The sequence below is a fragment of the Branchiostoma lanceolatum genome, chromosome 6 (genome assembly GCF_035083965.1).
Source record: "Branchiostoma lanceolatum isolate klBraLanc5 chromosome 6, klBraLanc5.hap2, whole genome shotgun sequence".
Taxonomy (NCBI): Eukaryota; Metazoa; Chordata; class Leptocardii; order Amphioxiformes; family Branchiostomatidae; genus Branchiostoma; species Branchiostoma lanceolatum.
In genome coordinates, this window is record NC_089727.1 from 13,277,723 (window position 1) to 13,289,261 (window position 11,539).

At 40.7% G+C, this 11,539-nt stretch overlaps 2 protein-coding genes across 2 annotated transcripts in view; both read left to right on the top strand.

Annotated features, from left to right (window-relative positions):
- LOC136437246 (uncharacterized) overlaps positions 1–1,952 on the top strand; it is a 67,723-nt gene extending 65,771 nt beyond the window's left edge. Inside the window, exons 75-76 of the mRNA XM_066431727.1 lie at positions 5–294; positions 640–1,952. Coding sequence (XP_066287824.1) covers positions 5–294; positions 640–909 — 560 coding nt within the window. The 3' untranslated portion in view covers positions 910–1,952. The remainder of the gene's footprint in view (positions 1–4; positions 295–639) is intronic.
- Positions 1,953–2,487: 535 nt separating this feature from the next.
- On the top strand, positions 2,488–10,052 carry LOC136437399 (kynurenine/alpha-aminoadipate aminotransferase, mitochondrial-like). The gene is made up of 13 exons (XM_066432000.1): positions 2,488–2,631; positions 3,491–3,590; positions 4,078–4,146; positions 4,783–4,915; positions 5,229–5,303; positions 5,622–5,831; positions 6,229–6,294; positions 6,452–6,534; positions 6,877–6,973; positions 7,483–7,544; positions 8,309–8,373; positions 8,874–9,082; positions 9,345–10,052. Exons 1-13 carry the CDS (start codon positions 2,565–2,567, stop codon positions 9,399–9,401), a joined length of 1,293 nt encoding a protein of 430 aa, XP_066288097.1. The 5' UTR covers positions 2,488–2,564; the 3' UTR covers positions 9,402–10,052.
- The last annotated feature ends 1,487 nt before the right edge of the window (positions 10,053–11,539 follow it).

Here is an 11,539-nt window from a genome sequence, read left to right on the forward strand (position 1 = left end):
CCAGATACCATAAAGAAGGCAGCCGGGCCACTATCTGGTTTCCTATTAATTTTCACCCTAGTATTCCTCGCTTTTGCGATGTTTGCATCTCTCGTTTTTGGCTCTGGGGAGGAAGGCTTTTCGCCCTTCATCGCCACGCTGGAAACGATGTTCACAATCTTGCTGGGAAAGTTCTATGAGATGTCAGACCGCAACAGGATCATGGGGCCGCTCTTCACCTTCACGTTCATCACGTTCTTCCAGTGGGTCATCATCACCATGGTTGTTGCTATCCTAGACTGCGCCATACATGAGGTTTGTATGCGCGTCCGCAGTAAAACTAGCTCCATCAACTCTAGCACTTAACTTTTCTAGCGCTGGTTTAAGAACTACATTACCCTTTACCCTTTCGACATTGACATTGGTCATTGTGTTTTTGTCAATCATGAGTGTGACAAAATAATTAAATCATTCACAAACCTTAATTAAGAATGAGCATATGAAATATGTGTGTATTCAAATGTAAGCAGTCTACGAAAATGCCCGAGTATTGGACCAGTTATTCGGCAGTAGAAAATATAGTGCTAAAGAACTGCACAGTTTTGCAAGTTTGTTCTATGTAACTTGGTTATAATGATATTATGCTGATTATACCATCAGGTTGCAGAAGAGAACACCCAGCAGAAGCCGGAAACTGAGCAGGTTGCAGACCTGATGTTGGAGCGACTGCAGTCCTGGGTAGGAGGGGTGCTACAGCGTGGGGAGGGGAGGTCGTCGTCAGTCATCAAAGAGGACTACAGTCCTACAGAGGAGGAGCTGATGGACTTCTTGACAGAAGCTGATTTAATCCGCTTCAGGGGCCGACAGGATAACTCCTCAGCCGATATCGAGTTTTGCATTGAGAATCAAATTTCTTCTGGCACAGTTTAGCTTTTTTCTTAAACAGGCTACAATTTTGATTAATCAGATCAAGCTTGTGTTGTATATATGGAATTGTAAACAGAAATTTAAGCATGTTTGGACATATTGTAGTGAATCTCACATTGCTGTTTGTGTTGGGCGAAAGGAACGCTGAATCTCACTTTGAGCATTTTTGCACTAACGAAAATGTTTATTTCATCTTCGGCTTATGTTGGTCCTGCTCCATACTACTGTAGGATAGGGAAATACTTACATTTGTAAGTTATAAGCGGGCAGTCTGAATGCCAACTCAGTAAAGAAATGTTTCTAAGTAGACGTTATGTGTACTTGCCATATACAAATACTATGTGTATATTTCTCGAAAGCTTCTAATATTGGATGTCTCCAGTGGTCTTGGTTCAGTAAAAGAGCGACCTTAAAGAAGTGTATATATTAATCTGCAGACCTACACTGTAGCATTTACCTGAATAGACCAATAGGAAGAATTTGATAAGGACATGCGCTGATTCGACTTGTCAATGGTAGTAGAGCGTTATAGATTACTCGGCCTTTTTGTAACCAAGAACAGTTTATCACTCTTATCATTATCTATATTACCAACAAAGTGTTGCAGCATAGAAGTTGCAGAATATCTGGAATATCCAGAAATATGACATAACTCGCCATGATTACTTTTGTAAGCTGTGTTTTTTAAACCTAATATTGTAATGTTTGCAAAGAAACAAGTTTTTAGTGAACAAATATGTCAATGTTGCAGTAGTACGGTGGCACTCCACATCTCTTCTAAAAGTGTTGTTTCTTTTTCATACTAGTTATAATGGTGATTTGTTGCTCTGTATTCAGATCTACATTGCAATCTCAACATATTTCTGATGAACATCTATTGCAATAATTGGGCTTTCATCTTTTTGGATTCAGCAATCAGCTTAATACACAGACAAGGAAAGGAATGAGGAATACTATAACATAGTATTACATAGTACTATCATACACTAATTTACAGCATAGGACTTAGTTGTATGATTCAACAGTGATTAAAAAATCAAAATAGAGATGAAAACGTGCCGTCTGAGTTCTGAACGTGGTCGCACTGCGTGTTGTGTAATTGTGATTGTGGTTGGCAGAAGCAAAGCGATAGGGCACCCCCTAACTTCAAAAAGATCTCAAGCGGTTAGACGTTGAACTATTTCTTTCTTCTGTGATCTTGACTTCATCGATGCCTAATTTTAGGGGAGAATCTCATGGAATTTTCCATTAATACATTTTACCGTAACGGGATTAGTATGTGTGCACATGCGTGAGTGCGTGAGTGTGTGTGTGTGTGTGTGTGTGTGTGTGTGTGTGTGTGTGTGTGTGTGTTTGTGTGTGTGTGTGTTTGTGTGTGTGTGTGCGTGCGTGCGAGAGCGCGTGTCTGTGTTTTTACACATCGTTAACTTTGCTAGAAATAGAACATTTCACTTTCATTTCCACGACCCTACCTAATGATATTCTTTATTAAGTAGCTCTCATTTACTACCTACACCATTTACTTCACAACTCATACAAACTGCGGTGTGCGACCACAATGACCAATTACTGCGAGCGCCTCGATGCGACATGTGAGAGAACTGCAACAAACCAAACACAACAACTGAAGGTGGGAGGGTTTCAGAAGGTCGCTGAAGATGAATTACGCCAGGTTCCTCAACGCCGTTAGTAAGGCGAGGGTCGCCTCACCTATCCGAGAACTTAGTGAGTCTTTTCCTCAGCACTGAATGGTCTGGTAACGTATTTCAGTGTTAAACGTCAAGTAACCACGAATGGTGGCCGGTCTTACGTATTATCTGACTCTGAGTGGTTCCAACAGGTATATGTACTAGTAAGTGTCCTAAATTCGGCGTAATACGGTTGTTTCGCAGGCTTTAGTGGCGCCGGCAAGTGACAATATTACATCAAAACATCTCTCGCAGCTTTGTGTATAGTGTTCCAACAGCAACAGCAGGATATTTATATATAATAATATCAGGTGTATTTGCAGCCAGTGCCACAGGCAGGTACCCAATGTGTAGGGTAATGAGGCTGTTTAACGTGTTCGAGGCACCTCCTCGAGCACGGGACCCCCGTTTTACGTCCCTCCCGGAAGACGATTTCGTGGAAAGCTTCGTGAGGCTACAGCAATCCGGACGTCCTTGGTTGGTCTCCCATCCAAGCACTGTCCGGACCGCGCGTTGCTTAACTTCCGAGATCGAGGGATCGGGTGTATCCAACGCGCCACGCGGCCACACAAGATATGATGATCGTATATTAAAGGTTGCTGGAAAGAGTGGTTCAGTCCAGACGGCAGAAAACACAGCCAAGCATTGTTTTGATCAAGCTGATAATATTGAGGCTGCCCACACCAGTTGTAACAACAAGTTACATTCTAGTTATTTTATTTCTACGATAGTTTTTATATTTAACACCCAGTCATAATATGATACTAGTACATACTCTGAAGCTTTACCCCTTCGCTGCCCGTCCCTTTACCCTTACAATAGATTCATCCTGTTACCCGGAAGATTATTTGCAAAACAACAACAACAACAGCAATGTTCTGTCCTATTTGTTTCAGCTGCGATCCAACAGAGAGGCCCCCCAACCCTCATCTCCCTGGCCAGTGGAATGCCCAATACTGACATGTTTCCCTTCACACAAGCTTCTGTAACTCTGCCGTAAGTCACATACCTAATGTGTTATTGCTTCTATGGTTGCAATATGTTTTGTGTCTATAGATATAAGGACAAAATCCATGCCTACAGTCTAAAAAGCGGGTTCACGGTTTGAACTATACATGCACAAGGTCAAGGGTGAAGGCCCCTGACTTGTTAACACTGTTCTTGTCTAGACCATGCTTGATACATGTCCAGGCGTGTTTTGTATCAGGGGCCTAAGTCGTACGTTTGTGATTCGCAGTAATAAACCAAGTAAGAGTTGAATAACCTCTAACGTTAGTAGTATTCCGAATTTATTTCTACCTCTGCAATATTGTTGGATGTTTAATATGACTATGAGGCAGTGGGATTTCAATAGGAAAACAAATCATCAGGGAATTTCATAGTTTAAAAATATTTCTTTCAAAACGGACATGTACAGCTAATGTACATAGAGTGAGTTTTAATCTTTTCAACAAAGTGATCCATATTATAAATCTCCTCACAGGGATGACAGCCAGCTCAATCTGGATCAGAGGTTGATCAAGAGAGCTCTGCAGTATTCTCCATCCCCAGGGTAGGTACAGACATATTGCACTCTCCATCCTGAGGTAGGTACAGACATACTACACTCTCCATCCCAGGGTAGGTACATATATACTGCATTCTCCGTCCCGGGGTAGGTACAGACAAACTGCACTCTTCATCCCGGGTTAGGTACAGACATACTGCACTTTCCATCCCAGGCTAGGGTAGATACATACATACTGCACTCTCCATCCCGGGGTAGGTACAGACAAACTGCACTCTTCATCCAGGGTTAGGTACAGACATACTGCACTTTCCATCCCAGGCCAGGGTAGATACATACATACTGCACTCTCCATCCCGGGGTAGGTACAGACATACTGCACTCTCCATCCTGGGGTAGGTACAGGCAGAAGGCAGTAGGAACTGGAGAAAGAATGAATATTTTTGAATGGATTGATAAATGAAGGAATGAATTAATGAAGCAAATTGTAACTGAGAAAAATGACATTGATGTATGATTCTGAAAGTTTAAAAATGTAGAATAAGAATTGTATGCTATCTACGACCTGAAATTACAAAGTCGCAGTTGTTACACTTGTATAATGTGTCCTCCAATATACCTGAGCTGGTGCATTAACAGGTGTGCCTGTCAGTTGTTACACTTGTATAATGTGTCCACCAGGATACCTGAGCTGGTGCAGTGGTTGAAGAACCTCCAGGTGCAGTTACATAATCCTCCCACCTGCCAGCTGGCTCCTGAACAGGGACAGATGGACCTATGTGTTACAACTGGAAGTCAGGAGGCGCTGTCTAAAGTAAGCTCCTCTACATAAGGACCACCTGGCTAATGTGACCACTTTTCCACAGTCCCCTAGATAATTTTTCACATGTACAAAAGGCATTGATAATCCTGTCTATAGTGACCACCTGACCACATATCAGATCTTATTGGTCCCCTAGGTGGTGTTCTTGTATAGGACGAAAAAAAAGAATAGCAATCTGCAGTCAAAGCAAAGAGTAAAGGATACAGTCGCAATAGCACTGCCAAACTATGGGGAAGTTGTGAAATAGAATTACAACTAGGTTTGAAATATACAAATCACAAGGGAAGTTGTTTGTTCTTTTCAGACATTTGAGATGCTGGTGACCCCCGGAGACAACGTCCTGATGGACCAACCCACTTACCCAGGAACACTTGCTGCAGTGAGAATGACCCATGACCTTTAACTTCTACTAATCAGCACAGTACAGCATATCTCGAGCTGAAAATATGTAAAACAACTTTCCAATGTATTCTGAATTGTCAGTGTTTGTCTGAAATGAGCACTAAGAACAAGACTTGGCGTCTTTGAACCTTTCCTTGATTTCTTAATTTCACTGAGTTATGGGCTTAAACTAAAGCCATCATTGAGGCGAAAAAACATGCACAGTCAACTTAGTTGCATATTGCGAATGGAAAAAAGTGTAAAGCAGCTTTCTAACATATTCTGTAATTATTATCCCTCCTGTCCTGGCTGCCAGGTGCGACCTTTAGGTTGTAACCTGCTACCTGTGGAGACAGATCAGCTTGGGATGAGACCAGATGCCCTGAGGGACGTCCTGTCCAGATGGAAGCCTGAGGACTGTAAGAATCCGCAGTCCGAAGTTCCCAAGGTTCTCTACACCATTCCAAATGGTGGGAACCCCACTGGAGCAACCATGTCACTGGACCGCAGACAAGAAATCTATGAGGTAGGAATTCAACTGCAGTTGTAGTCTGGTATCCAAACCTATTATAGCTCTAGAGCCTCTTCTGTCCTCTCCGCAAATGCAGTTGGCATTTACATGTAATCTATGGTTGTGGACAACCTTAGTCTAAGAGCTGCAGACATTTTCCCCCTTTTTGCATGTTGAATATAAGGTCAACTACTATGTACAGTATGCAGAGAAGTCTGTAATTTTGAGTCATGATGGCCTTGTAAAGGATGAGTTGTGTTGGCCTTGTAAAGGATGCATCGATCCTGTTGACAACACCACTCAGATTTCATTCTGTGAAGTTTAATAAATAAAATAAATAAAAAATAGATAAATAAATAATGATAAAATCATATCAGTTGTCCCAGCAAAATGTCTCATGTTTTTGTTTCAGATAGCAAGGAACTATGACCTGATGATATTGGAGGATGATCCATACTATTTCCTGCAGTTTACAAGGGTGAGAAAATGTGGAAAGATTCTTTGTTACAATGTAACTAGAATATGTTAATGTGAATGATAACTCACAATAAAGGGAAAAGAGAATATTTACTAATTTAAAAGTAATGTATTCTGGAAGGAGATTGTTGATGCTGACTTTTTCTTAATTCTTGCAGCCTCGTCTTCCCAGCTTCCTCTCCATGGATGTAGATGGCAGAGTTCTCAAGTTCGACTCCTTCTCAAAGATTCTCTCCTCAGGGTCTGTATAGTTTTACTGTCAGTCTTTAGATAAGTGAAACAAAACTACTTAGTGAAACCCTTTTTAAAGTCAAAGGGACCTGTTTCATGGAAGACAAACCCCCGCTGACAGAGGATATGCTACACAACAAGGAGGTTTACAAACGCACGGAGGCCTTGGCAGCTGCAGTCGAGCTAGCTGTACATTCACATACGATATTTTCAAGCTTACAAAAACTTTGGCTGGCTTTTAAAGGCTTGACAAACTCCTTGATAGAAACCAACTACTATTAACTTAAAAGTTAAAGTCAATCATCTGGAAATTTGTAGTACAACAGACATGTATTTTGTGCTCCCTTCACAGGATGAGGGTGGGGTATATGACTGGTCCCAAACCTGTCATCTCAAAGATAGTCCTGCACATCCAATCCTCCACCCTGCACACCAGTACTCTCACACAGGTAAAAATACTTCTTTGTTGGAAATAATACCATTTTTTTCTACCTGAGCTTCTGTATCTATATAGCCGGTAATGCCCAGTATAACTGCCCTTCAGCGTAACACACCAGCTAACCAGCACATGCCATGGCAGCAGCTGGTGATTACATTGAACAACATGTCACACCTAAACCTTTGCACATAGCATTGTTTTAAGCTGTTGAGTACTTGGTGGCAATGATGACTTCCACTCTTATGACTAGTAGTCTCTCTCTCAATGACAGTTTGTGTTTCATCCTTCATGTTCTTAAATAATGTTTGTCCCCCATTTACTAAATAGTATGACATTGTCTATAATGTTTTTAAAGTATATTACAGGTATATGATATGGTTCAGACACAAGACAGTGTACCTTTCTTACTTACACCAAAAAAGTAATTTTCTTGTGAATAACTATGATGAATAGAATTATTAGTGATCCAAAGCTCAGTATCAGTAGTTTCATTATCATAATTGAACCTTATATTGACAGATGATCCTGTTCTTGTTGCTGGAAAAGTGGGGTGTGGATGGTTTCCTACAGCACTGTGACAGGTCAGTGAAATACATTGTTTTTAAGACTGTTTTAAATACAATATTGAAGGTAATTCACTCTGCACAACCAAGGTTTTGTGACCCTCCAAATAAGTCCAATATTTTGGCAGCTTGCCAGCTGCTTCCATAAGGTCTGCTCTTTCTTGTCATAGGAAGAATGTGGCCCTACATTTTATAAGTTTGCATGACAAGCTGGCAAAACATTGGCATGTGCAAATTGCATCGAGAAGTACAGGGCTGATACGGTGTGCTTGGCTAAATCCACTATGGATCTAGTAGTCAGTACCAAGGACAGCGTAGTCAGTACCATGGATTGTGTAGTCAGTACCAAGGACAGCGTAGTCAGTACCATGGATTGTGTAGTCAGTACCAAGGACAGCGTAGTCAGTACCATGGATTATGTAGTCAGTACCAAGGACAGCATAGTCAGAACCATGGATTGTGTAGTCAGTTACTGTCAGTACCAAGGACAGCTTGGTCAGTACCATGGATTGTGTAGTCAGTACCAAGGACAGCGTTGTCTGTACCATGGATTGTGTAGTCAGTTACTGTCAGTACCAAGGACAGGGAAGTCTGTACCATGGATCGTGTAATCAGTTCCAAGGACAGCGTGGTCAGTACCATGGATCAATGGGAAAAACTTGTTTGTGTGGAAAAACGATGAACGATGAAGCCGTTTACTGCATCAACAGTAGAAAACTGTGAACTAATTTTTTTTTTCCATAACTGATGCAGACTCTGAGTTTTATGTATCTGTTGTACAGAGTCTCAGATTTCTACCAAGAGAGGAGAGATCACATGATCAAGTCAGCTGACAGGTGGCTCACAGGCAAGTGGTGTCCATATACATGCATGTGTAGTATGTATGACAGGTGTAGGGGTGGTGGTTGTCTTTGGGACCTTATGGAAAAGACATATATCCTTTGATTTTTTTATTGTATGATTTTTAGACATCTGCAAAATGTAAGACAGAATGGGTCTTAGATGATTGAAACTAATTGATGTACACAGTTTCCACAAATAAGTGATTAGATATCACTTTCATATCAAAAATGAAGGTTTATTAACTTTTTTTGCGACCTCGAATGGCCCAGCCTAAATGGGCTTATAAGATGCCAGGAAAAGCATTATAATGCACGTGCTACAGAGAATCAAATCAAATGAAACATAGGTATTGAATAATGATAAATTAAGGTCCATCCAAAAGTGATAATGATAGCATCGCAGAAAAGGGTAATTTCAAAAGGTGGCCTGTAACATGGTTGATATGACACAAACTCAGCTCAATATTAAGTAAACAGGTAAACGTAACAGGTTTTACGTTGACAGGCCTGGCAGAGTGGCACTCTCCCTCAGCCGGGATGTTCCTGTGGCTCAAGCTGCTCGGCATACACGACACCCACAAACTCATCATGGAGAAGGCCATGGAGAAAGAGGTTCTGTTTGTGCCTGGCAACGCCTTCTCTGTCACCCCAGGGGAGGCAAGTCCCTACGTGCGAGCAGCCTTCTCTCAAGCTACTCCTGAACAGATGGATAAGGTAAGGACTGTTTGATGACTTAGATAAATGAACACGTAATAATCAATTGCATCTGGACGTTTCATGATATATCAAGATCAATATCATTGTCATAGTTTGTGTAATGGTACCGTATATGATGTCAGACTTATTTTGTTTTATATCAATATGATATATGTTGAGTTTCCATAGATACACTTTTGTACCTGGTATATGTTTTCCATGTTTTTAATGTCTTTTTCTGATGTTGATGTGTAAAGATTAATGTCATGTCATCCTACAGGGTCTGGAGAGACTAGCCAGGTTACTGAGTGAGGAGCGCCAGCTGTCAGAGTCTTAAAAGTAGACTTACAGATTCTGAAGATTGTAAAGGTGGCAATGTAGTCTTGTGGTTAGGGTTGTTGACTTCTCAGAAAAGGTTCTGGGTTCAAATCCCTAGCAGGCCCCAATGATGTGTCCTTGAGAAAGGCACATTTTCCTTAACTCTACTCAGGTGAAAATGAGTACCCAGTTTCAGTTTTGAGACATTCTTTTGGATGCGACGTGAAGCTGAAGGTCCTGTGTTTGAAGAGAGCAACACCTCGAGCATGTTGAACCTTCCATACCGTACTTATCACAAAGAGTGGGAGTCCATCCCGGTATGGGTGGATCAATCCTTACAGTCTGGAATAACGGAGCATGTACATGTTTACCTGCTTTATAAAACTGGTGTGCTACGCATAAATTAGGTTAAGGGTTGTGCGGAATGAATTTTGTTAATTATCATTAAATCAGTCAGGTGCCTTTCAATGTTGATTCAGATGGTATTAGAGTTTTAGGGGATGATGGAGATAGTAAAACGAACTGTAATTTTTGTAATAGACAGAGTGTTCAGAATCTGCTGAAAACTCATTCTTCCTGTACATGTACATGTAGTATGGATTGCTTAAATTAAAGACCAAATACTGCATTACAGTTGTTATATTGTACAAAATACAATGCCATACACCAATTGTACGATTATAATGAATGTATGTTTTGACAATTATAAAACATTTAACGTTATGATTCTAAAAAGTGTAGAGCAGCATTATAGAATCCTGTATAATAAAATAAGTTTACAAAAAATGTTTTCCTTGTTTGTTATGTCGGTTTAATGTTATATAAAGTTTATGTAAATTAATGACTGCTATGCAAAATGTTCTACTCTGTCAGTTATATTAGCATAATTCTAACATTCCAGTGAATGAAATATATTGAAGTGGCTGATTTATAAAAAGAAAGCTATCTATTAAAGGAGTAACAGCAACTTCCATTTGTACTAAAGCCACAGTGATTTGATTATATGGATATCCAATCTAGGAACCCCAAAACTGATGCGAGAGTGAGAAAGATAAAAGTTGCCTTCATTGTGAAATCTAAATGGTCAGGAAAGTTGAACAAATTAATAATATCCAGAATGTAGTATACCCAACAACAGATTCTTCATTTTTGTTCTTTCACACACACCTTTACTTAAGCTAGGAACCATTAATTCGACACCCTTTTAATTCGACACTTTTAAGTATTGGCTTGCCAATCAAGATTCAGCAGGTTGACGCAAAAACTATTAATTGCATTCCAATACGAGTTAAGTACTGATGTCAAAAAGGTACAGTCGTAAGTTCATGAAGATCAAACTTTGCAATGACGAGGTCGTCAATTTACTAACCGTTTGTTTTAACGTTACGTATATCATGGGAGAGGGAGCAGCGGCAACACACCGTCATAATGTCGACATTTTCTTCTTCATATCATCACATTACATATCTATACTTGTATCGATCAAAATAGGAATAAACAATATGTCCGTCAATAACAGCAAATAAGTCTAGTTTTGTCCTTGATCCAAACAAAGCGCGAATTATCCAGAGGCTTTGCGATCGCGTCTTCGGAAACCGCCATTTTGAATATTCCCAGAATCATACGGGTGATCACGTGAGCAATAGCAGACGATGCAGATCATTTATATTTATTCATTTATTCATTTTTCCCCTTTTCTGTCTTGGATTATTAAATAGACATGTCCAACAAGTGTTTACAGGTCATCAGCAATTGGAAATAGTAACCGACGTCAACAAATTAACTACTCTTTCTATTTTCCCCTATTTTCAAATGTAAAAGTCCAGAGCCACGTGCAAGCTAGTGCAAACAGGTATTGAAGACCATACCAACCGTCTCACTACGGGTTTAGCATGCTAATGGGAAGGTTATAATATCAGGTGTATTTGCAGCCAGTGCCACAGGCAGGTACCCAATGTGTAGGGTAATGAGGCTGTTTAACGTGTTCGAGGCACCTCCTCGAGCACGGGACCCCCGTTTTACGTCCCTCCCGGAAGACGATTTCGTGGAAAGCTTCGTGAGGCTACAGCAATCCGGACGTCCTTGGTTGGTCTCCCATCCAAGCACTGTCCGGACCGCGCGTTGCTTAACTTCCGAGATCGAGGGATCGGGTGTATC

Bases quoted from the DNA above. Each gene is read 5' to 3' on its own strand.
- LOC136437399 (XM_066432000.1), top strand. From the start codon at position 2,565: ATGAATTACGCCAGGTTCCTCAACGCCGTTAGTAAGGCGAGGGTCGCC. The intron at 5,304-5,621 runs GTGAGAATGACC...CCTGGCTGCCAG, and splicing joins ACCCAGGAACACTTGCTGCA to GTGCGACCTTTAGGTTGTAA. The intron at 8,374-8,873 runs GCAAGTGGTGTC...TTACGTTGACAG, and splicing joins AGCTGACAGGTGGCTCACAG to GCCTGGCAGAGTGGCACTCT.